This window comes from Ascaphus truei, chromosome 19 (assembly GCF_040206685.1).
Source record: "Ascaphus truei isolate aAscTru1 chromosome 19, aAscTru1.hap1, whole genome shotgun sequence".
NCBI classification, from domain to species: Eukaryota; Metazoa; Chordata; class Amphibia; order Anura; family Ascaphidae; genus Ascaphus; species Ascaphus truei.
Genome location: NC_134501.1, coordinates 12,283,549 through 12,309,222, shown reverse-complemented (window position 1 = coordinate 12,309,222; position 25,674 = coordinate 12,283,549). Strand labels below are relative to the sequence as shown.

The window sequence follows — 25,674 nt, the reverse complement described above, 5'->3', positions numbered from 1 at the left end:
CCACCCATTTTTATTTTTCTGCTTTAGCTCTATGTTCATAGAAACATCCTCTCCTATTACACATGTAATATAAACCTATACCGCATAAAGGCAGTGATCTTACCCAATAAGAATACAAAGTTCACAACTGGAAATCATTCTTTGACCTTCCTGGATTACATTCATGGTTATGTTGAACATATTGCTTATTCCACCACATCTTATCTGACGGTAAGCCTTCAGTGTTCTGTTAGCCCCATAATTCATGGCCAAGTCGATGAACCAAGAGGACAGTAGGAAGTGGCTATATTGACCATGAAAAGCGCCATCGCTGAAAATGGTATCCATCTTGGACACCCGAAGGTTCCTGGACTTTAGAGCAATTCTGATCTGCAGGACCCCTGGTTCCAATTATAAACAATTTTTTTCATCGCCCTTCTTATTTGGATTTATACTGTATGCTTTCCCTATATGCACCAGTTTCACTCAATAATTAAATCTAATAAGGTGAGCAGTGTGGTCAAATCGTTGTGCTATTAGCGAAGACTGCCTTTTTTTTTTTTTTAAACGCCTAATGCCATTTAAAAAAAAAGTTTTAATGTACTAATTTTTTAGAACGAGGGGGAAGAGCACAGAGAAGTCTCTAATAATGTAAAACCTTTTTAATAATGTAAATAAAATAAGGCAACAAAAGAAGTAATTACCTAATAACTTCAAAACAGCATGTAAAGGGAAATGCCTGGGTTACATCAGTGAGGGGCGGGGGGACACACATAATTATAGATTGTCACATGCTGTGCATATAAAGATAAGGGAATGTAGCATTGCTGCTTTAAGACTTTTTTTTAACCCTTTGCAAATGTATAGTGACTGGAACGCCCTTAAAACTCGGCACATCATTGCATGTGAAACCAGTCAACAAAGTATCACTTCTCCTGCGGACCTTTGTTTCTGTACATGAATGATCCTAAACCGAATTTGAAAACAGTATAAATACCTTGCTTTCCCAAACATGCGCACCGCTTCACTTTACCCCTCCAATATGGCACACCACTTCACCCCTCCAATATGGCGCGCCGCTTCACTGTACCCCTCCAATATGGCGCCCCTCTCAGTTCTTCCGGTTACCACAGTCCCCGCCTCATCCATTCTGATTGGCTGCCTGTATTGTTGGTCTTCCCTGCAGCGATTGGCGAGCTGGTGACCACGTGCAGAACACAAACACAGCTGGGGGGCGGGTACCTGGGAGGCGCGCTGATTGGAGCGGGGCTGCGCCGTGACGTCATTAGCACTGACGTTCCCCCCGGATTGCTCAGCGAGTCCGGAGAGAAAGACGGGAAGCGGAGAGGTCAGAGGTCACATGGCGTTGCACTGAACTTTGTACATCTCTATGATTGGGTAGGGGTGAACACCTCTAGGACTGCAGGGATAGGGAAAGCCCGGCGCGTCTAGAACTGTGGGGAAACAACCTGTCACCTCTAGGACTATGGATATAGTGTTACACGATCTCCCCTAGGACTGGGGGTATAATGGCAGCTTGTCACCTCCAGGACTGGGGGTATAATGGCAGCTTGTCACCTCTAGGACTGGGGGTATAATGGCAGCTTGTCACCTCAAGGACTGGGGGTATAATGGCAGCTTGTCACCTCTAGGACTGGGGGTATAATGGTAGCTTGTCACCTCTAGGACTGGGGGTATAATGGCAGCTTGTCACCTCTAGGACTGGGGGTATAATGGCAGCTTGTCACCTCTAGGACTGGGGGTATAATGGCAGCTTGTCACCTCTAGGACTGGGGGTATAATGGCAGCTTGTCACCTCTAGGGCTGGGGGTATAATGGCAGCTTGTCACCTCTAGGGCTGGGGGTATAATGGTAGTTTGTCACCTCTAGGACTGGGGGTATAATGGTAGTTTGTCACCTCTAGGACTGGGGGTATAATGGCAGTTTGTCACCTCTAGGACTGGGGATATAATGGCAGCTTGTCACTTCTAGGACTGGGGCATATAATGACAACCTGTCACCTCTATGTCTCTGGGTATAATGGCACTTGTCACCCCTAGGACTGGGGATATAATTACAACCTGTCACCTCCTAGGACTGGGAATATTGTCAGTTTGTAACCGCTAGGTCTGTAGGTACAATGACAACGTGTCACCTCCAGGACTGGGAATATTGTCAGTATGTAACCGCTAGGTCTGTAGGTACAATGACAACGTGTCACCTCCAGGACTGGGAATATTGGCAGACTGTCGCCTCCAGCATTATGTAGACAGTGGGAATTTGTCACCTCTAGGAGATAATGACGGCCAGTCACTCCTCCTGGGTCACAGGTTCTTCCTGCTCTGCCTCTAGGACTGGACGATGATGGAGGAGACGCAGTAGAATAATCAGGGTAGTGATGGATGGAGGGGTCCAATTTTGTCGCAGCTAGGACTGGAGAGTGTCACAAGACACCGTCTGACCCCTCTAGGGCGTCATGGTGATTAGTGGGCAGGAAGTACAGACATGTCCTGTCATCCTATAGGAGACACAGCTTGTCACCTCAGACTAGGCACTGCTCTGTCACTTGCTGCCCCCACATTATCTCTTAGTGGAGTTCTATTAAAGATGAGATGGTCAATAACACTACAGATGACTGATATCCCTAATACCTGGCCTGTTGGTGGCCTTTGAGGACTGTAGTTGACTGACCCCTATCCTATTGTATCGTAGATGGAAGAAATCTTAAACAAATAATCAGGCAGTGGGAACTGCACCTTGCTACCGTTATGGTGCTTAACCCTTTGCGTGCCAGAGGACGATCACGTGACTGGCTGTGCCTATCACTGATGATGGAAGACATGGGGAGGAGTCTTCGCCCTTTTGTCTCTGATCAGTACAGAACCGCGTCGGACACGATCTCCCCGAGCAAAACAAGCGGGTTTTTTTGACGTAGCTACCACGTCATGGGCCCCTGAAGGTCCAGACTTCATAATATAGTAGCTGGGGGCGGCCAAAGATTATAAGGACAGTCCCTCCTAGAACCAAAGTAAACTAATTCCAGTGACATATTTAAGATGTCCCATCTGGGTAATTGATATATTTTGTTACCTAAATCTGACACCTATAGGTATTTTCCATTTATTAAAGGGAGACTTGGGAGGGGTTTGATTTCCTCTGGCTGCTCCCTTCTGTGTGATCGGCAAGTGCTTGTACAGCCAGAGCCCCCGGCCCCTCCCCTTAACCCAGTGGAGCACAAACTTTTGTTGCTGCGCCCCCCTGCCTTGCCTCCCTCGTTGCTCGCACCCCCTTCCTCCTTACCTTGAGGAGGCGTCAAATGACGCTGTGGGGTCATTTGACGCCGCGTTTTCATAGAGACGAGTCCTGAAGCCGGCAGAATCAAGGTAAGTTGAGAGTTGCAAAGGCCTCACGCGATCCCCCGGCATTTCATTTAAATGCCTTGGGGAAGAGCGCGGGGCCTCTGCAACCGCCGTGCCCCACAGAAAAATCTCCCGCCCCCCAGTTTGCGCACCCCTGCCTTAACTTATTGAGTTCGTTCCAGGAGTGAAATGGTGCTCAATCAGTCTATGTGCTCTATAGAGTATTCTCAATATAAAATCAATTAATGTCCGGAAATGCCTTTAACAGTCCAGCTATTAGATGCTTGGGAGGATTCGCCCCTAGTGGTGCCCACCACAGTGTATGGCGCAATATATAAACCTCACCTGTGCAAACTTAAAGTAGGAGGAATGGTAACAATCATAAAGGCTGATGCCTGTTACCTTTTCTGAAGCGCCCTCAGTGGATCTGGCAAATCCTAATGGCGTGCAGAATCCGTTGAAAAAAGATGTCCACACTATGTCTGTGTGAAACGGAGCACAACCGCAACAGGACAGGAACACAAGGATCATGACGGTAACTCCCATAAAAGTTGTATTTATTCAGCTCACATAAGCAGTAACCGGTAAAAAATAAAAAAAAACACCAACGCGTTTCGTGCTCCTGCACTTTATCAACTTATTGACCCTGATAAGGACAGGTGGGATAAAGAGGGAGAAACACTTGATTGACAAACACTCACTTCCCCATTAAGAGCCCCTAACAAATATAACAGTCGGACAGGAACCTTCTGTCACCTTTTGGGTAGCAGGCTGGCTTTGCACCAGTCACCCTTGTGATTGAGGACGGTGAAGACACAGTGGGACAGATTACAAAGAGGTGCTGTTCCAGACCCCTTACAGCCCATTCACCTGGATAGGTTATAAAGGGGTCTTCCAGGGCTGGGCATTGTCTTATAGAATAGTACTGCTGACATATGTCACCTCCAGGGTTGATGGAAGGACAAATGTTACGTGTCACCTCAAGGACTTCAGCTGTAAGGCAGATGATATGGACACTGTTTTTTATATTTCTTGGACTGGGGATGTTTTACACTACCTGTCACCTGTAAGAACAGACCCTGTCTTTTACCTCTTGGATGGTGGTGTGTGGGGATACATTTTACTCTTCATATTGGCTTTGTACCTGAACTCCTCTAAGTGTCTGACACAGACTGACCGGTTGCTTTGTTTCTTTCTCTGCAGACCGTCTCCCTCCCCTTTCCCCTGAAAAGTTTCCCCCTCTGCCCTCTCCAGGATGCGTCCCCGGTTGCTCTACGATCTCCGAGGGCATTTGAGGCGGCATGGCTGGCGCTGCGTGTCCTGTCCTCAGCGTGCAGCCTCCACGGAGGTGCAGCCTCTGCCGCCCCGAGCCCAAGTGGTCATCTGTGGAGGAGGCATCATGGGTGCATCGGTAGCGTATCATCTCGCCAAGCTAGGCTGGCACGACGTCTTGTTACTGGAGCAAGGAAGGTGAGCCGCTACCATCCCTTCCAGTAACCCTGTTACATTCATGTGTACTGGCGCTGTTCAGTCCCGTTTTATAGGTTAACTGCCTTTTTCATTATACAGTATATTCCTATTTTCACAATATCAACACTTTTGACTCGCGGGTGAGATGGCGCCCAGTTTGGTCTGATCTGGGGGATATATATATATCTATATATCTATATATATCTATCTTGTGGAAAATGTGTAGTACATCAATACACTCACAGGTCTTCATTAACCACAGATAAATGTTATTGAAGAACATGGGATCAACGTTTCGGTCCTTGCATGGACCTTTTATCTTGAAATGTTGATCCTTGTATCTTGATTAAAGTCCATGCAGGGGCCGAAACGTCGAACCTATCTTCAATAAAATGTCTTCGTAGTTAATGTAACGAATTAAAACACACATCGCTGCAAAATGCTCAAAGAATTAGATTGGATATTCCTTGAGTCTAGGCGCAAAGTACATTTTCGCTGTCTTGTTTTCAAATACTTTCTGGGCAAGCTACCCGTCTATCTGAACAAGCTCCTCACCCCTACCACACGCAGCACTTATCACCTGAGATCTGACTCCTAAAGACTGTTCACGGTCCCAGGGTTCAACAAAGTATTTGGTCGCTGCTCCTCCTCTTACCGATCACCACATGAATGGACCAACCTATCAGACTCACCAGTCTGCCACTGGTCTAAGTTCTTTCAAGACTTCAGCTGTCTCACATTATAATCTGGTCTGTAACTGTTACATACGCCCATAACATATATTATCTCTAACTGACCTTGAAATGTCTGTAAATAGAATGTATGACCCATGGATTTGTCACCATAATTCTGTGCCCAGGACTTACTTGAAAACGAGATTTACCTCTCAATGTATTGCTTCCTGCTAAAACAATTTTATAAACAAATCAAGCAAATAATGCAGATCTGTGTGTATTGATCTACACATTTTTCCGAACATGATTGTTCTGCTCAAAGCACCCATGCAGTTGTTTCCGAAAACGGTGAGTTGCCCTTTTTGAACTGTTTGAATATATACACACACAAATACCAAATATATAAATCCTACTTATTTATTGCGTTTTTTGATACCAATCAACTAGACCAGGCTTTGTGGTTAAATAGCGCAAGTAACCAAAACTTTTGGAGTGTTTTTTTTTGTGTGCATAAAATGTATTCTCCTCATACATAATGTGTTAGACATTTAACTGTTTCACTGCCAGAGGGCCAGAAACACACAAGGGGCAACATCTGGTATTACTCTATAGTGCCTTGTATAGAAAAGTTACATGTTCTAAAGTCCTTGCGAGTTGTCAGTAATAATTCTAAGCGGGCCAACATTGAAATTCATAGATGAAATAGGTGTATGTGGTATATACATATTCATTCATGTACTACATTACTGCTTAACATTGTTTTTGTGTCCTGTCACTTCAAATATATATATATTTATTATTATTATTATTTGTTTTCTTGATTGGAGAAGATTACATTGAGCCGACTTTCAATTTAGGTCTCTCTCTTTTTGGGGGAGGCAGGGCTGCATCTTTTAAACCTTTCCGAAACCATGATACCTTTTCACCGTTTGGTTTGACTGTGCAGAGCCCCAGCCTACCATTGATATGCTCCTAAACCTGTATATCATCCATCTCTGGAGCAGGTGACCTGTTCCTTATATAATTCATATCTCAGCGTACAGCCCGTGCATGCGTGCCCTTGGCACATCGTCAGACAGGTTGCATTCCATGGAATTTATTATTGTGCTTTTTTTGGCGTTGGGGAGGGTGAGGGGGGGACATGTTAACCCTGTGGTTTCCAGTGGGAAGTTATTGCTTTGCTGGCCCCGCTGGCAGCCAAGGGGTTGAAAGCTATTAAGCATATTGTTGCCGGCTTTGAAACGAACAGGTTGATATCTGTCGCATTCACTCCCTGCAGACTCGGTGCCGGCTCCACGCGGTTTTGCGCTGGCATGGTGAGCACAGTCAAGCACATTTCCATAGAAACCAAGATGGCCGACTATTCCAACAAACTTTATCAACAGCTGGAGCAAGAGACGGGTGTCCCTACAGGTGAGGAGACTTAAGTACACGCGTCCAATGCCACCACGCACGCCATTTTGTTTTTGGATGATGTAGGTCAGAGATCTTCAACTAGTTTTCTAAAGGAGCCGGAACAGAAAAGGTTTAGGAGCAAATGGACCACAGGTTTATAGTAATGTAATTTGGTACATGAAAAATTCCAAGATGTAATTATTTTACAAACACAACATGTGTACCATATGCACTTACGTTAACTTAAATTACAAGTGGGTTTCAGTGTGAAAAACTATACTTAGATGCTTAAAGAAGTATAAATCAGTGTATTATTAGGTAATACTGCACCCACCCACCCCACTTTGTATGCCCTTTTTAATGTATTAAGCTTCCTTGGGTTGCTGTAGCAACCATTTAGAGAGCCCCATCACTTCCTCGTTTGAAGTAGGCGGCCATATTGGGTGCCGTGGGAAGCAGGATCTTGGCCGATCAGTCACGGGAGATCGAGCCGGCAGTTTAGGTAATTACATTGGCTTACAGCTAAGCCACTTTAAGCAACTGATATGAAATGACCAGGGACAGAGTGCAAGGGCCAAATCAAGGCCCTTCGTGGGAGGGTGATTTGGCCAATGGGCCAGCCAGTTTAAGAGCCCGGATATAGACCATTATCCGTATGTGCGTTAACTCTTTCCTCTTATCCTTTTGCTCCATACAAACACTCCTCATCGCTCATTGATGCACACGCTCTGTATACATCAGGGGCGGCCAACTCCGGCCCCAAGGGCCACCAACAGGTCAGGTTTTAAGGGTATCCCTGCACAGTCATTGACTGAGCCACTGATTGAGCCACCTGTGCTGAAGCAGGGATATCTTTACAACCTGACCTGTTGTTGACCCTTTGATTACTGCAGTTGGCCACTCCTGGCACACGGCACTTCTAAATACCCTAGCGTGGGATTTTGGCAATGCAAGGGTGCATTTGCACGCCCCAAGAACAGCATTGCGGTTACAGAGGCCGCACGCGCTTCCCGACACCAATGTACCTGATTGCAGGGGGACAAAAGCAGGGCCTCTAAGAGAGCAGCCCTTGTCCATCCGATATCACGGCATCATGTGACTCTGCGTCGTCATGGCAACGCGTTGCTATTACAATGTGCCATCCCGTGACGCAGTGGCGTCAGGATGCTGCGACGACAAGGGCCCGCAGTGCACCCCCCCCCAATATGAATTTTTGGTTGCCCCCCTGTTGAACGCGCAGTCTGGATTTGACCCGCAATGTCTGTATTCAGCGACATGTCCCGTGGGTTTCATGTCCGGCGCCACTCGACCATTTTCTTCTGCGGGTCAGAGCGGAGTAGAATGCTTGTGATGTTCTACAAAGATAGTTCTGTATTGTGCGTGTACTGTAGCTATCCACTCCTTCTGCACAGGGTGGTACTCGCTGGCACAGTGTATGGTACCCTACTGCAGCTACTAGCAGTTTGACTGTCTCCCCTGCAGGTTACACAAAGACCGGCTCCATCTCGCTGGCGCAGACGCAAGATCGTCTGATCTCTCTGAAGCGCATGGTGGCCAGGTTAAGGTAAAATCGCCGAGCACTAGCAGGGGGTCTGCTGTATACCGCACAGGATTGGGAACAATGCAGTGTACCATCGTATGGGGGCAAATGGTACACGATAAAAGAAGCAGGGTAGGAAGCGATGGGTCAAAACATCCCCTGGACAGTCACCATCGCAATACAAAGGGATCAATTAATATCATATTGAGGCATTGGGGGGTGGCTGTGCATGTTCTAGTGAGGGGTAAGACACAGTGTCTTGTAGTGAGCAGAGACAGAGGTAGCTGTGCATGTTAAGGAGAGACCAGAGGGAATCTCATTGTGTTCCAAGTAGATCAAGAGGTCAACGTTCCTCTCATTAATAACTCTTTCTTCTAGAATGATGGGGATTCCCTGTGAGATAATTACACCAAAGCAGGTGGGCGAACTCCACCCTCTGATCAATATCCATGATCTGGTGGGGGCCATGTACGTACCTGAAGATGCTGTGGTGTCCACCGCAGATGTGACTCTCGCCCTGGTAAACTCTGCGCGGAGCAGCGGTGAGTGTGTCTGTTTTATCCACGTAGAAAATGATACTACCCTTTGACTTCTGTATGTCCCTTTTTAGTGCAATCATCTGCAGCTCACGGTTAAATTGTCCCGTAATAGCCGTAGTGTGCAAAAAGAGGGGGGAAGATGCGCAGCAGTCGCGTTTTCGACCTGCTGTGGTCTCGGAACTATTTCCGCTCTCATCTGATCTTCCGCATTTCCTGCAGGCGCCCGGGTCCACGAACATACCAGCATCAACCACGTGTTGGTGGAGAAAGGTCATGTGACCGGCGTGGACACCGACCGAGGGCAGGTCGAGTGCGAGTACTTTGTCAACTGCGCAGGACAGGTAATGAGGTGGGGTGGGGTGTCACATGTACTCAGCCATTCCAGTACATTTTGTGGACTGGCACCACCATCTTTTCTCTGTATTTGTTTGGTGCTCAAGTCCCAGGGTCCCCACCATCTTGGGTGTCCCCAGTGTCCCCACCGTCTTGGGTGTCCCCAGTGTCCCCACCGTCTTGGGTGTCCCCACCCAGTGTCCCCATCGTCTTGGTCCACTGTCATAGCTGCAGAAAAATGTACTGTAGACTGGTACTCTCATGTACTATATAAAGTGGATAATACTATTCACTTTGCGTTCCAATAGTTCGCGCTGTATTCTTTTGTACGCCCAACATACGGGTGGATACAGCCAAACAACCAGCAACGTTTCCAGGCTAAAGCCTGACGAAGGAGCGGGATGCCTTGAAACGTTGGTTGACTGTATGCACCTGTATTTCAGCTGGTAATAACTTGTCATTGATAACTTTCAGATATTGTTACAGATAAGGCACTCGAAAAGAGAAGGGTGTTGTAAGTTCTTAAGGGAAGGAAGTCCTCCCTCTATTTACATTAGAGTAATTTACATTGCTCCTTGTCTGGTTGCTTTATCAGTGAATTCCCTGTGAATTAAATTGTTGGGTGCTTGTGCTGGACAGTGTTGTCATTTGGTTGCTGTTGTGATGTAGGGAACGTGATGGCAGATACCGTTCCAGGGTACAGTATGTTTAATAGGATACGGAACATATGTCCTTGGAAATAAAGTGTCAATGAATATAACCAGAAATCACTGGGTTTTTCCACAGAGAGATCTAATTGCCAAAAACCTGCCATATTTTCCTCCATTACATTGAAAAGATACGCCCTTTCCTCTGTTGCGCTACTGCTAAACCCTAACGCAGACCCTCATTCTCTCCCACCTCAACTATTGTAACCTTCTACTGTCCAGTCTTCCTGTCTCCCCCTACAATCTATCCTAAACGCTGCTAGAACCACTTCACTCTCTCCTAAATCTGTCTCTGCGTCTCTCCTGCTGAAATCCCTCTCCTGGCTTCCTATTAAAACCCATATTATACATAAAAATTATCCTTTGCTTTTAAGGCTATACAGTCTTCTGCTCCTCCTTACATGTCAGTCCTAATTTCTTGCTATTCACCTGCCCGACTCTTGCATTCTGCTCAAGGATGTCTTCTCTCTACCCCTTTTGTGTCTAAAGCCCTCTCCTGCCTGAAACCTTTCTCAGTGACTGCCCCACACCTCTGGAATGCCCTTCTCCTCAATACCCGACTAGCACTCCCTCTATCCACCTTTAAGACCCATCTTAAAACATACTTCCGTGACGAAGCATATGAGTAGCTCCGTGGCTGATACTTTACACCTCATACATCGACCTTGACCCCCTGCAGACGCACTTACCTGAACACCTTCATACGGTCTCTGTAAGTTCTCCCTACTTACCAATTAGATTGTAAGCTCTTCGGAGCAGGGACTCCTTTTCCTAATGTTACTTTTATGTCTGAAGCGCTTATTCCAATTATGTGTTATATTATTATGCAACGTGTATTACTGCTGTGATGCGCTGTGTATGTAAATTACACTATATACATACGTGCGTGCGTGCGTGCGTCAGTAATCTGACATGTTGCAGAAATGACCCGCTATTTTGTTGTCACCGCATAGTGACAGAATTAGCTGCTCCATTTAACCTTTCCAGCTTGTTTAAAAAAAATACAATTAAAAATAAAGGACACTGACCATTGAGCGATGGAGACTTGCTTGTGTTCTCCATGGTGACACTGTTAGAAGGAGAACTTCTCCAGGGTGCTGACCCCAGGGTTTGATCACTGGGCAGGTAGTGTGTTTGTGACTTTGCCGGGGGTGGCGTGCTCACGTTATTGTTTTTCTCTCGCAGTGGGCATATGAGCTGGGTCTGTCCAATGAGGAGCCTGTCAGCATCCCCCTTCATGCCTGCGAACACTTCTACCTTCTGACCCAGCCCCTGCGCATCCCCATGCAGGACAATACGCCAAGTAGGTGCTCTGCTGCGGACTCCCTGCACAACCTGAGCCAGCTGTGCCGTTGTTGGAGATAGAGAAGCCTAAGATCTATAACCGCTATCATCTCTTAGTACACCAGGTCCTACACAGTGCTGTCACCTACCTGCAGCTTTTAGATATATGGTTTCTAGGGCAGCTCACTTTTGGGCTGCTGGTGTGAGGAGAGACGCTAAATCTGTGGGGTACAGGAGGACAGCAGTAACGCACGAGCAAGAGCGAAAAATGGGAGGGCAGATGAAACAAATGGCGTTATTTTATTGTGTGTGTGTGTGTGTGTGTGTGTGTGTGTGTGTGTGTGTACATTTACAGATATAGAAAACTGGCCCATTGTTGTTGTACAGAATACAGCTAGGTTGGGAATAGTTGTAGAACCCGATTCCTTGGTAGAGATTTGCTGTAACTCTTAGGCTGCGGTCCCAGTCATGACTGTGACACGCGGGGGGGGGGGGGGGGGCGGCGCGTGCACAGCGCTAACCGCGATCTGCGGTCTTCAGGAGAAGAGGGAGCTTGCGACGGGAGGGGGCGTGGTCGGGGATTTGCGGGGGCGTGGCCATCACGTCACGCGTCAGGTTCGCCCTCATTGGGTGAACCGCCGGTGGGGGCGTGGCCACGCCTCCGTCGCAAGGTTTAAACTCAATTTCATTGAGTTTAAAAAACCTTGCAGCACGGCGCGGCTGCACCTTCAGCGTGAAGGTGCGTACTGGGCCCAGCCCCATTGAGGGGCGGTGCTTACACGCACAGCGCACGCCGCGCTGTGGCAGTTCTGGGACCGCAGCCTTACCCTGAAAGATAATGTGCAGAGCATCGCTAAGCCTTTCCCTGTTAGAGGCAACTGCAGCGCATTGCTCCCTTCCCACACCAAGTCCCCCAAGTTCTTCCATGCTATAGAGGTTGTCTCATCGCCAAGTCCTTCCCCGCTCTCGTACATCTCGGTAACCGCAGCCTCCGTCTCTCTTACCCTCAGCGGTGGTGGACCCCGATGGGAGGATTTACATCCGCAGCTGGCAGGGTGGGATCCTGTCTGGTGGCTTTGAGAAGAATCCCAAACCCATCTTCACCGAGGGCCGTAGCCAGCTGGAGATCCAGAACCTGCACGAGGACTGGGACCACTTTGGTAACTCTTCAAATCCGCGCCATAGCAGAACGGCTTTAGCAGCCGAAGCTGACACTGTGTCTTGCTGTATATGGGATGGGGAGATAAAATGCCTGTGGCAGACAGTAAGAGATACTGGAGGGAGAGGAGAGAGTGCGCGAGGAGGGGGGGGAAGAACGCAAGGGGCTGAGGTGGAGAGTTACGTGGGGGTTAAAGGGAGCAGGACATTGATGAAGAGGGATTGAAAGTGATTTGAGGCTTAGAACAGGATAGAGTCGGGACTTGTGCGCCCCTTTCACCCCCGATCTCCCCGCAGAGCCTCTGCTCACTGCTCTGCTGCGTCGGATGCCATCCCTGGAAGCCCTGGAGATTCTGCGTCTGGTGAACTGTCCCGAATCCTTCACCCCAGACATGCGCTGTTTGATGGGGGAGAGCCCCACCATGCTCCGATACTTCACCCTCGCGGGCATGAACTCCCAAGGGTGCTCGCTGGGTGGGGGAGCTGGCAAGTGAGTATATTTTCAGTCTTCTGCTACCTCCATGCCACAGCTTCAAGGTGCACTCAATGGGGGTTTTTTTATAACATGGGTGAGAATCAGGGACCCCCTGGTTCCTGAGACGCATACTGGGAAAGCCGTTGCTGGTACCGCCTGGTTGTTTAAATTCCCAGCATCCTGCTGGGCAATAAGGATCTGGCTTCCTGTTGGCCTTTGTGCCGGAAATGTAAACCTCCATTTTGTTTCCCCGAGAGCGGAGGATCTGGTGACACCTTTCTCAGAAAGTATCTCAAGGACTGAGGGTCCCCGGAGCTACAATGAATGTGGTTCAGCTCCGGAGACCCTCTGCTTCCCACCAATGTCAAATATAGAGGTGGGGATTCTGTACGGGAACGTGTTCCTATAACTGGGAACTGCTACTTCACCAATTCTCTTCCAGAGAAACCTACAGAGCATCGATGTAACCTATTCCCTGCTAAAAACCTGCAGATTATTTAACACCTTACCCTTTTAAGAAGCGTGGAACCCCGGAAAAGGCATAGTGACTCCACAGAACCCCAGCCCTACGCTGCTAGAAATACTAACAAAGAAATATGGCAAAACAAGATGGTGTCTTAAGTCGAAACCATCCACCATTACCCAACTTTTCTCAGTGAGCTCCACAGGTTGAAAACTGATTTCACACTGCTCTGCTAGGAAGACGGGCTGACGTTGCTGCAGCCACTACGGAATACTACGAGACTCCTGCTGAGAGCGGTCTCCTCTTCTACCTCCTCAGGTTCCTTGCAGAGTGGATGGTGCATGGGTACCCACAAGATAACGTGTGGCCCTTGGACATAAAGCGCTTCGGGGCCTTACAGAGCAGCCGGACCTTCTTGAGACACCGCGTCATGGAGGTCATGCGTAAGTGTTGAGCCGTGGAACCTTCCTGAACGTCAGTCTCGGTTTCGGTTGAACCCTATTCAGTACCCTTCTCATTTTGAACATTTTGTTTTTTATAATTTAAGGTCTCCTTAATCCAACTCCAGTCCTCAAGGGCCAGCAACAAGTCAGGTTTGAAGGATATCCCTGCTTCAGCACAGGTGGCACAGTCTTCGACCTAGACACTGGTTGAGCCACCTTTGCCGAGGCAGGGATATCCTTAAAGCCTGACCTGTTGATGGCCTTTGAGGACTCGAGTTGGCCACCCCCTGCCTTAATAAGGGAAGCGGTCAATAGATTCACATGGAAGAACATGGTCACGGCTTTTTCGCCGATGTCCGTGGCTCTTGTTGAGATGAATAGATGCTGCAGCATCTGACGACGGTTCACAAACATCCGCCAGAAGCGCGAGTTCTTGCACATTGGGACCTCCGGCCTGGGACTCCTTGGTTTTCACATACTTGGACTGATCATGTTTAGATAAATACTGCATAAAACCTAAAGGGGGAACTGTATAAAAACAACATTGACGCAAATTGCACTATTTTCTTCTTGAGTCTCCTTGTATTAAGCATTCTGCTCCAGAATTTGCCCCATATGTGTCCGCTTGTGATTTGGGGCGTGTCCCAAGGAGCAGTCACATGACGTGTATGGAGTTCTGCTTCGCCGTGTATTTATCTGGTATTCGCTCCGGGTTTGAGGAGGCACAAACTTCTCTGGCTAACAGTGTGCGTCACGTGTAGCAAACCCTTTCTAACATATGATGCAAACGCACACAGAAAAGGATTAATGCCTCGAAACAAACGTCGTTGTTTACGTTGATGTATCTTCCCTCCCCCGGGAGTAAAGATTGAACTGTCATTGTACCACACACAATACCACGACTTGGTAACAGGACTTTTGAATGACGTCTTCTATATAAATATGTTATAGATGAGTATTTAAGGCAGTGACAGGGAGTGGGAGATGTGGGGGGGTTAGTGGGAGATGTGGGGGGGTTAGTGGGAGATGTGGGAGATGTGGGGGGTTAGTGGGAGATGTGGGGGGGAGCGGGCCCCTTGTTGCCCACCGATGATTGAGTAGCTCTGTGACTGATACTTTACACCTCATACATCTACCATGGCCCCTTACAGACGCACTTACCAGAACACCCTCCTACTATCTCTGTACATTCTTCCTACTTACCAATTAGATTGTGAGCTCTTCGGAGCAGCGACTCCTTTTCCTAAGTGTCACTTTTATGTCTGAAGCACTTCTCCCCTTTATGTGTTATTTGTATTATTTGTTTTTTATTTGATCGTCATGTGTATTACTGCTTTGAAGCGATACATAGATACGATAATTTTTCAAGCAGTAATATATAGAAACTGACAGGTGATAAGAGCTACCCATTTACAAACGTGTGTGTGTGTGTGTGTGTGTGTGTGTGTGTGTGTGTGTTGCACTGCTGCTGCCTGTGCGGTACCTGTTCTCCGCCCCCTCAGCTGTATATATTTCTTCCAGCTCTGATCTATGATCTGAAGGTGCCACGCTGGGACTTCCAGACCGGACGGCAGCTCCGCACGTCTCCCCTCTATGACCGGCTGGACACGCAGGGGGCTCGCTGGATGGAGAAGCACGGGTTCGAGAGGGCAAAGTACTTTGTGCCACCTGGGAAAGGTTCGATGCATTCACAGGCCTCAACCTCTTGGGTTGTAACAGGAAGGGAGTTAAGAGATGCCCTGAAGGGCGCAAGCTGGGAAGGAGCCAAGCAATTGTGCTGGGCTTAAGCAGTGGAAGGGTGAAGTGATGCTCTGCAGGACTGAAAAACAGACTTGGCTGCTAACCAGTGCTATGTGGGGCTTTGTAAGGATGGAGATCTACAATGTTCTGCAGGGATGGGGCTAAGTAATGCTCTGCAAGTCTGTAGCAGGACACTGAATGGAAGTAACATGTCGCCCTCACTCCCCAGACCTGCTGGCACTCGATCAGAGCAAGACCTTCTACAAGCCGGACTGGTTTGATATAGTGGGCTCGGAGGTGAAGTGCTGTAAGGAAGCCGTGTGTGTCATAGACATGTCATCCTTCACCAAGTTCGAGATCAGTGTGAGTGGCTCAAATTTATCGCCAAACTTCCCGCCCCTCCCGTTTAATCATTCTCTCCCATTATATTCTATTATCTGCAATCTTTCCCGTTTAATCATTCTCTCCCATTATATTCTATTATCTGCAATCTTTCCCGTTTAATCATTCTCTCCCATTATATTCTATTATCTGCAATCTTTCCCGTTTAATCATTCTCTCCCATTATATTCTATTATCTGCAATCTTTCCCGTTTAATCATTCTCTCCCATTATATTCTATTACCTGCAATCTTTCCCGTTTAATCATTCTCTCCCATTATATTCTATTATCTTCAATCTTTCCTGTTTAATCATTCTCTCCCATTATATTCTATTACCTGCAATCTTTCCTGTTTAATCATTCTCTCCCATTATATTCTATTATCTGCAATCTTTCCTGTTTAATATTTCAAACTTCTTTTCATCTCCTGTTTGATTCCTTTCTTTTTTCCCTCATACTGTAACTTCTCTGCTCTCTCTCCTTCTCTTGGCACTCTGTTCTGATGTATCTGTTTCCTGTCTCGTCTTTGTTCTGATGTCTCTCTGTTTCATTCTGACTGCAGCTTTTCTGTTCTGATGTCTCTGTCTCATTCTGACTGCAGCCTCTCTGCTCTAATGTCTCTGTCTCATTCTGACTGCAGCCTCTCTGCTCTGATGTCTCTGTCTCATTCTGACTGCAGCCTCTCTGCTCTGATGTCTCTGTCTCATTCTGACTGCAGCCTCTCTGCTCTGATGTCTCTGTCTCATTCTGACTGCAGCCTCTCTGCTCTGATGTCTCTGTCTCATTCTGTCTGCAGCCTCTCTGCTGTGATGTCTCTGTCTCATTCTGTCTGCAGCCTCTCTTCTGTGATTACTCTCCCTCTATGGTTATAATCTAGCTCTCTCTATCATACCAATCTGCTTCTGAAGACCCTTCATCTCTCTCTCTGTGCACTCTCCCAACTCTGCTTCCCACTCTGTCTCTGTGCACTCTCCCAGCTCTGCTTCCCACTCCCTCTCTCTCTCTCTGTGCACTCTCCCAGCTCTGCTTCCCACTCTCTCTCTCTCTCTCTCTCTCTCTCTCTCTCTGCACTCTCTCTCTCTCTGCACTCTCCCAGCTCTGCTTCTCTCTCTCTTTCTCTCTCTATCTCTCGCACTCTCTCTCTCTATCTCTCGCACTCTCTCTCTCTCTCTCTCTCTCTCTCTGCACTCTCTCTCTCTCTCTCTCTGCACTCTCTCTCTCCCAGCTCTGCTTCCCACTCTCTCTCTCTCTCTCTGCACTCTCTCTCACTCTCACTCTCTCACTCTCTCACTCTCTCCACTCTCTCCACTCTCTCCACTCTCTCCACTCTCTCCACTCTCTCCACTCTCTCCACTCTCTCACACTCTCTCACACTCTTTCCTCTCCACTCTCTCATACTCTCCCAGCTCTGGTTCTCTCTCTCACACTCTCTCACTCTCTCACTCTCCATCCCCCTCAGCCCCTCGATGATCAATACCTTTTATCTCATTGTGTGTATTCTCACTGTCCTGAGCCCGTTCACCCTCTGAGTCTCACAGCTGTGATCCCTCTCTCTCTCTCTCTCTCTCTCTCTCTCTCTCTCTCTCTCTCTCTCTCTCTCTCTCTCTCTCTCTCTCAGTCCCCTGGAGATCAAGCTTTGGACACCCTGCAGTACCTTTTCTCCAATGACCTTGATGTTCCTGTAGGACACATTGTTCACACCGGGATGCTGAATGGGAGGGGAGGATATGAGAATGACTGCAGTGTGGTGCGGGTGAACAAGCGCAGGTATCCGTGCACAATTCCACCGTGCAACAGATTGCACAAATTCACACAAAATCAATGCACAAAAACCGGAATATTGTGTGTTTCCAACTCCCATTACAAATGATATGATATGCATTGAATCACACCTAATCCTATTGCTTCTGATTGCACACATCTTAACGTGGCTGAAGGAGGAGCTCCGTGGTAAAGTCACTGCCTTTGAAGTGGGTGACCCTGGTTTGAATCCCAGTGTCCGCTTCCCTTGTGACCTTGGCCAAGTCGCGTTACCTTCCTGTTCTCCAGGCACCAACATTTAGATTGTAAGCTCAGAGGAAGGGACACGTTGTGCCTGCAAAACTCTCTGTACTGCGTACACTGTCCGCTGCATATAAGGAAACATTTATTATTTATTATAAAAGGCCTATGTGTCCTTGGGGGCCTTATGTAGTAAATAAAAGGCCATCATTTCTGTAGAAAGCTTAAAGGGTTTGTTAAAAGGATACCGCAACTTGTGATTGGTCTGTTTCAACACAATCTACATGCTTTAGCTCATCATTATAATTACCAATTACCAATGTAAGGGTAAAAGCGTAATGTTGCAGGTAAACCTGTTTCCATTGTCCCGAACGGAGCATGGCGGCGACTGAAGTTACTTCTACTTACAGAACTAACCCGCAAGCTGCCAGATAGGGTTAAGCATTACTAGACTTTCCAAAAAGGAAGACACCTTTACCTTTCAAACAGTAGTAAACCCCAAAGTGTGGAAATCTATTGTCCTGAGGGCCAGGCAAGACATAAACATTTTGGGCAGCACGAGGCTCTGCAGAATTAGTTTTTCGTGTTCTAGTTTCTCTAAGAAGAGGGAGCCGAGGTAGGCTGAGAGTTTATAAATAGCCGTAGGACTTAATTTACTAAACTGTGCAAAGTTGCAAGGTTTTTTTTTTTTTTGGCTTAATAAAATGGATGCTTGGGGCTTAGCATCTTTTTAATAAATATTTCTGTTGTGATTAGTTGACCTCTATCTTTTGCCTCTTTGTCTTTCCATCCATATCCTGGTGGAACTTTCTCTGTCTTTCCATCCTTATACTGGTGGAATTTTCTCTGTCTTTCCATCCTTATACTGGTGGACCTCTCCCTGTCTTTCCATCCTTAGCCTGGTGGACCTCTCCCTGTCTTTCCATCCTTAGCCTGGTGGACCTCTCCCTGTCTTTCCATCATTAGCCTGGTGGACCTCTCCCTGTCTTTCCATCCTTATCCTGGAGGACCTCTCCCTGTCATTTCCATCCTTATACTGGTGGACCTCTCCCTGTCATTTCCATCCTTAGCCTGGTAGACCTCTCCCTGTCATTTCCATCCTTATACTGGTGGACCTCTCCCTGTCATTTCCATCCTTAGCCTGGTGGACCTCTCCCTGTCTTTCCATCCTTAGCCTGGTTGACCTCTCCATGTCTTTCCATCCTTAGCCTGGTGGACCTCTCCCTGTCTTTCCATCCTTAGCCTGGTGGACCTCTCCCTGTCTTTCCATCCTTAGCCTGGTGGACCTCTCCCTGTCTTTTCTTACATAACCTTGTTGATCTGTTTCTTTCTGCAGCTTCTTCATGATCTCCCCAACCGATCAACAGGTCCACTGCTGGTCCTGGCTGCGGCAGCACATGCCCAGTGACAGCAACCTGCTATTGGAGGACGTCACCTGGAAATATACAGGTACCCGGGCAGGCACAGGATGGAGGTGGAAGTTGGGCCCTGCATGCGTTGCTCTGAGAGGTTCCACCTTTGTATAGCGGGAATCAGATTGCACATAAAACTGCACATTTCTTACCATCAGAAAGCTGCTTCTCAGCTAGGAATCTCCCATAGAAGTGAGAGAGCTCGGTGTCTATTGAGGTTGTGGCAGCAAATTGCATTAATAGATCTATAAGGGGGCTAGATATATTCATGGAGACCAAGTCAATAGATGGATACCATCATCATGGACATATTGGAGGCAGGGACCCAGAAGCTTCCACACTTGGTGCTGTTGAAGACTGGTGACCGGGCTTGGTTTGACCATATGATCTGACCGAGTACTGGCAGTTTATAGGTTCATTTGCCCTGACCCGCTTCTCTATCTCCCTTTTTGCGGGGATTCACTAAGCTCCAATAAGGGGTATCAGAGATTGATCTGGCGTCAACTGCCTAGCAAGTCATTGGCACACGTTTAACATGTATTCATCAGGGAGGCCTCTGTGAGGATGGTCATGACGTGGGTACTATGGATCCGTTATCCCCTGGGAGAGCGTTATGAAGTATTTTGTACTCCGTGATTACATTGTGAATGAAAGAAATCCTCATCTCCCAGAACTCGGGCTTTAAAACGGTCTGTGGCAAAGGAGGACTGACAAACCTCTGTCAGGAACACACCCCACTGTCCGGTCCTGTCCGGATTTCCATTCAGATCAAGGGATTGCATGTAGGGGTGTGCAGACGTTTCACTTCAGCTCGTAAACCTGGCAGAACGTGCTGTGTGTGTCGCACTGTAAAGTTTCCAAAGAGTTTGCCAAGTAAACATCTTCACAGCCAGGAATATACGGGAGCGAGTGAATCCGAGGTAGTAGAGTAACCATTGGCTTGTACACCTCTGGAAACTCTCCTCTATCCATACAACCCAGGGAGAGATGCCTGTGAACACACCAGAGATACTTGGGAAAAGGCCAGTGTAAATATGCAAATGAGCACATTAGAACACGCAAATAGTATTATTTTCCAGGTATCTCCCCACGTGTTGTATGGAGGAGTGCTTCATTTCTTGGCACTTTTCTTTTCTCCTGTGATCCTTTTTCTTTGTCTCTACGTATATCTGTATATATATATTTCTGCGACGGGTTTAATTCCTGCTACGCGCTAGTTCTGTCACTAATTCATGGCTTCAGAGAGGCTTTATCTGCACAATGAGGGCTGCTATGAATGGAAGACATGGAGACGTGGCAGATGTCACTCAGATCATAGCATTGCTGTGGGAATTGCTGTGTTATCTGTGCTGTGTTATTCCCTTGCAGCTCTCAATCTGATCGGTCCTCGTGCCATGGATGTGCTCTCAGAGCTATCTTATGCTCCAATGACCCCCGACCACTTCCCGTCCATGTTTTGCAAGGTGAGGTTATCAGTCCCTTGGGCAGTGTGTGTCCTGGGATACTGTGAGCAGCAGCTGTGTCTGTCTTACCTGCATCACTCACATCAAAGCGTTGTCTCCATGACATCAATCACATCTCGGTCTTGGCTGCTTCATTGCCATCAATGCTCTGTCTCACTCGCATACCATCAGCTGTCACCGTAGTGTGTCCCACTTGTACTGTCTGTGTTGCACTTGCCATGTCTGTCTCTAGTTACTCCCTTTTTGTTGTGTTTCTTCCCAGCATGTCTCTTCTCCCCCCCCCCCCCCTGCGATACGTCTGCCTTATCCTGTCTCACCCTCTGTGTCTTTCTGCCTGTAACCCTGCAGGAGATGAGTGTGGGTTACGCCAACGGGATCCGGGTAATGAGTATGACTCACACGGGAGAGCCTGGCTTCACCCTGTACATCCCCATAGAGGTGAGTGACCAAGCTGCCCCCACGTCTGCCCACGGCTCTACCAGATGACCTGCCCTGCTGAGATTGCACGTCAGATGGGGGCTGCACACGGGAGTTTGGAAATCAGTGCGTTGAATGCAGGGAAACGATTTTAAGGCTGCAGTTCCACCTAGCACCACATGAAACCAGTAGCTGAAGTGCCTTAACACAGCAGTGGTACTCTGCCTAACTTCATAACGTTTTACACCTGTTGAGCATTAAGACAACGCTCACTGGACCTCGTTTTTAAATAGTGTATATGACATTTAGGCTTTAAAAACCAAAGAAGAGGAGGAGAGCATCATTAATATAAATGGAGGGGAGGAAGTGGAACTAAGTTTGTTAATAAAAGAAAAAGTAGTTGTACTTCTATATTGTAAGTAAAGCAGTAGTGGTACTCTGGGTACCATTATCACTGAGTGTAAGGGGTATTTTTTAATTGGTTAAATGTTGGTGATCTTGGTATAACAATCTACAATTGTCACATCTTATTGTTCATATGTTCACCTTGGATTTGGGAAGAACCCCCCCCCCCCCCCCCCATTTTTTGTGCGATAAAAGAATACCCATGTTACCCCTTTGTTTTTGGGCAGCGGCCATACTGCTCTGTCCTGCTTCCTGGCAGCAGAATCACAGTGATCTTTAAACAGACCGGTCCCTAAGCGGACACTGTAACAAACGAATATCTTCGTCCCTTCACAGTACGCCTTGCACGTCTATAACGAGCTAATCAGCGTGGGGCAGAAGTACGGTATCCGCAACGCCGGTTACTACGCACTGAGAAGTCTGCGCATCGAGAAATTCTTCGCCTTCTGGGGTCAGGACCTGGACACGTTCACCACCCCACTGGAGTGCGGGCGAGAGTTCAGAGTCAAGTTGGACAAGGTACGGGGGGGGGGGGATCGATAAATGGAGCCAGGTTGCGCCTGTGAAAACTATTCACTGCCAGAGAAGGACCACAATGCTTTGCAACAAAAGGGTTAAATATGTCCGATCTCATTTGGTGTTAACAACTTTCCTCAAGATATTAACGTCAGGTGTAAGAGACCAGTTACATACATATAGCGTATGCACAAATAGCGGCAAATTAAAACATTTGCTACGTGTCATGGATCAATATTGCTTCCATCTTGATGCAGACCTCCCTGTCTCCCATGGGTGCCTCAAACCATGAGAAAAACAAGTGAAACTGTGGGATTTTGGTGCATTGTTAGTGAAACGTTTGTTGTAAAAATATGAATTTTAGCCACACACAACAATATTCTAATGCTAACATGTAAAAGAGCCCCACACCAAGGCTCGGAAAGATGGACATGTTTCCTCTTGTACCAGTTATTGTTTGACGTCTACAAAATCTTAAGTTAAAAAAGAATAAGGAGCAGACCGTATTGTCCCGTTTGGAATCCCCTGCCAGAGGTTTCTGCCATATTGCTCAGCAGGGAGTCACAGAAGGGGGTGAATACTTTGTGTCCCCATGAATTTGTGGCGACGTCCTGCTGAGTTGGCAACCTTGTGGCTTTTTGATGTTGCTCCAACGTCGTAATCTCTAGTGACCCTGGAGGTGGAAGGTGGTACTCCAGGCCTTCAGGCATACAAAGGGTTGAAGTGTGCTCGAACTTAGCCTGCACTCGGGGTTTGATTGACCTGCGTTGGTTCTACACTGGGAGATTTTACAGCTCTGGAGAAATGGTATTATATTAAAGGGCCTTTGGCTTACAACTAGGGAGTTCTGCAGAGGGCAATCAAGAGCAGCTTCTAGACAATCGGGAAAGTTCTGCTACATATATCTGGGGGGGAATAAGGTGTAACCTGTATGTAACTACTCATCGTCCCTTGGCAGGGCTCCGATTTCATAGGCCGGGATGCCTTGCTGCGTCAGCGTGAGGAGGGGGTGTTCAAACGCTTCACCATGTTCATCCTGGAGGACCACGACACAGATCTGGACCTGTGGCCCTGGTGGGGCGAACCCATTTACCGCAACGGGCAACACGTGGGCAAGACCACCAGCAGCGCCTACAGCTACACGCTGGGCAGGCACGTGTGCCTCGGCTTCATCCACAACCAGGAGCCCATCACTCCCGAGTTCATCAACCGAGGGGAGTATCACATAGACATCGCCGGCCAGAGATTCCAGGCCAAGGCCAAGCTGTACCCCTTCAGCTCCCTGTACACCCAGAGGCGCAGAAAGGAGGATTTGGTGCTGGGTTATCAAAGGGAATGAGAGGGAGAGATGGGGCAGAGGGATACTGTTATGTATGGACTTTAGGGGGTGTTGGGATAAGTAGAGCGAAATGAAGAGAAGCGATGGCACCTATGAAGACTTCAGGTGAGCAGTAGAAAGCCAGTAGGGGTAGGGAGACCTCTGGGGGGATAAAGATGGGAAATATCCTGCCGCATGGATACCCGGGGAGGTGTGAAGAAGAGGGAACACAGACTCATAATGATATCATTAGTCCTGGCGATATTGCAGCCGTGCAGCGCAGAGCCAAGTGGGGGAGAGAGAGCTGGGTGTAAGGGAAATGAGACAGAGGTAGGAAATACTCTGCAATGCGGACTTCAGGGAATATCGGTGGATATGGGGCGGAAGGGCGGGGGAGTTTAGAAGGAAAGCCAGGAAAACCATGCTTGTGACATCATAGGGATTTCTCTGAAGGATAATGCTGACCCCATTGACAACAGAGGTTAAACTGGGCTACACAATAGCAGCGCTAAGCAGCTCTCTGCAGCAAAACAGGACTGACTTGCCACGCTTCATTTGCATTTTCAGTCCTGTTTTGTAGTGTAGATCTACTTGGCATTGGACCTGAGCAGTAATCTAAAAGCAGTAGTACTGTCTTTATTTTAAATGAATAGTTGGACCTACTTTGTGCACTGTCATTGTGTGTGTGTGTGTGTGTGTGTGTGTGTGTGTGTGTGTGTGTGTGTGTGTGTGTGTGTGTGTGTGTGTGTGTGTGTGTGTCTCTAACCCATATTCTCCTTTCATTTTATGGGGGGGGGGTGTTCCACTAGGTTTCAGCAACAAATTGCTAAAATGTCAAAGTGCCCTCCCCTGGTACTCTGCTCCCTGACCTCTGAGCACCGGGTCACGTCCCGCAGAGCCATTTATTTGCATGTGACGCTGCAAGGGAAGAGGAGGAGAAATGTAAACAAAACATGTGCACTTTCCAATCGGTTACATATCCCCAGTTATTTTTATTTTTAAGGTAGTAGAGGCGGGTAACGGGTAACCTCCCCAAACACACAGTGCACTCTTATCATTTAATCGTGCGGACCAGATCCTAAGCTGCAGTGTTGGGTGCAGCTGTTACTGTTGAATGTACGACTGCTTGGAAGTGACGCTCCGTGTATGTATAGAGTATGGGGGACTTATCCACCACCCAAGAAATTTTGTATCGAGGGGGGAGGGTTAACGGCATACTGAAAATGCAGCTGGGGGAGACATTGGAGTCTGAGCAAGGGGCGAGGGTGAGATGGGACTGTACACTCCTTAGGGCAGTTAATTCTGAATCCCAGCACACAATATAGCCTGTGAGGGCAAGAAGGTACTCCAGGAAAGGCAAGCAAGGGTTAAGGCAGAGCAACGACTTGGTAGGGAGGGGTTACCTAACTCCAGGAGTGCTTTCCTGCCGTAGAAAGACATGCGACGCACTGCAGGGCAATGTTAAGAGACTATTCTGTCTTGTTTTTATTCTGATATTTTATATTGTTGTATATAGCGGACAATAAAATAATGCAACAAATAAAGCGCAGCTCCCTGATACCTCTAGGACTGGATAGTGGAAAGTCTTTGGAACTGGGAGGGAGGGTAAATAACACACAGACCTTGTGCCAGGGACAGGGGCGCGGTGTTTTGCTCCGGACACGGTAGCGGTTAACCAATGTTCTGCAGGTTCCTTACAGAGATGGGGTAAAGTTATGCTCTGGAAGGGTTAAGTGACCCTTTTATAGCAGGGAGGAGGTTACACTGTGATGAGCCGGTTTCCCTGGCAGGGAAGGTGGCTCTGCAGATCTGTCAGGTAAGGGTTAAGCTCTGCAGATCTGGCAGGTAAGGGTTAAGCTCTGCAGATCTGTCAGGTAAGGGTTAAGCTCTGCAGATCTGGCAGGTAAGTGTTAAGCTGCAGATCTGGCAGGTAGGGGTTAAGCTCTGCAGATCTGGCAGGTAAGTGTTAAGCTGCAGATCTGGCAGGTAGGGGTTAAGCTCTGCAGATCTGGCAGGTAAGGGTTAAGCTGCTATGTACACTGTTATTTCTGGAAGCCGGGGTTCCTTGCCAGGTCCTGCGCTCTGTTTACCTGACATTAAGAGTTAAAGGCTGGATTTGCCATGCCACTCGCTGTCCTAACAAGCTGGTCTTTGTGAGTTGACCAGTGCCCCCGTCTCCCACAAACTCCCATTCCAGTTAA

General features: G+C 47.8%; 1 protein-coding gene across 5 annotated transcripts; it reads left to right on the top strand.

Annotated features, from left to right (window-relative positions):
* The first annotated feature begins 1,213 nt into the window (after positions 1-1,213).
* On the top strand, positions 1,214-25,017 carry PDPR (pyruvate dehydrogenase phosphatase regulatory subunit). 5 transcript variants are annotated; one of them, XM_075576602.1, is made up of 18 exons: positions 1,214-1,327; positions 4,593-4,808; positions 6,762-6,895; positions 8,360-8,441; positions 8,796-8,959; positions 9,176-9,297; positions 11,182-11,299; positions 12,291-12,440; positions 12,736-12,928; positions 13,695-13,819; positions 15,341-15,496; positions 15,789-15,922; positions 17,560-17,708; positions 19,279-19,391; positions 20,723-20,817; positions 21,166-21,255; positions 21,976-22,158; positions 23,114-25,017. In XM_075576602.1, the coding sequence occupies exons 2-18, from the start codon at positions 4,594-4,596 to the stop codon at positions 23,492-23,494; spliced, it is 2,604 nt and encodes an 867-aa protein (XP_075432717.1). In that variant the 5' UTR covers positions 1,214-1,327; position 4,593; the 3' UTR covers positions 23,495-25,017. The 5 variants fall into 5 exon arrangements, with proteins under 5 accessions (XP_075432717.1, XP_075432715.1, XP_075432713.1 ...); XM_075576600.1 differs by having other exon boundaries at positions 1,215-1,327; positions 4,542-4,808; XM_075576598.1 differs by having other exon boundaries at positions 1,230-1,377.
* The last annotated feature ends 657 nt before the right edge of the window (positions 25,018-25,674 follow it).

Bases quoted from the DNA above. Each gene is read 5' to 3' on its own strand.
- PDPR (XM_075576598.1), top strand. The intron at 4,809-6,761 runs GTGAGCCGCTAC...CACTCCCTGCAG, and splicing joins TTGTTACTGGAGCAAGGAAG to ACTCGGTGCCGGCTCCACGC. The intron at 22,159-23,113 runs GTACGGGGGGGG...GTCCCTTGGCAG, and splicing joins TCAGAGTCAAGTTGGACAAG to GGCTCCGATTTCATAGGCCG.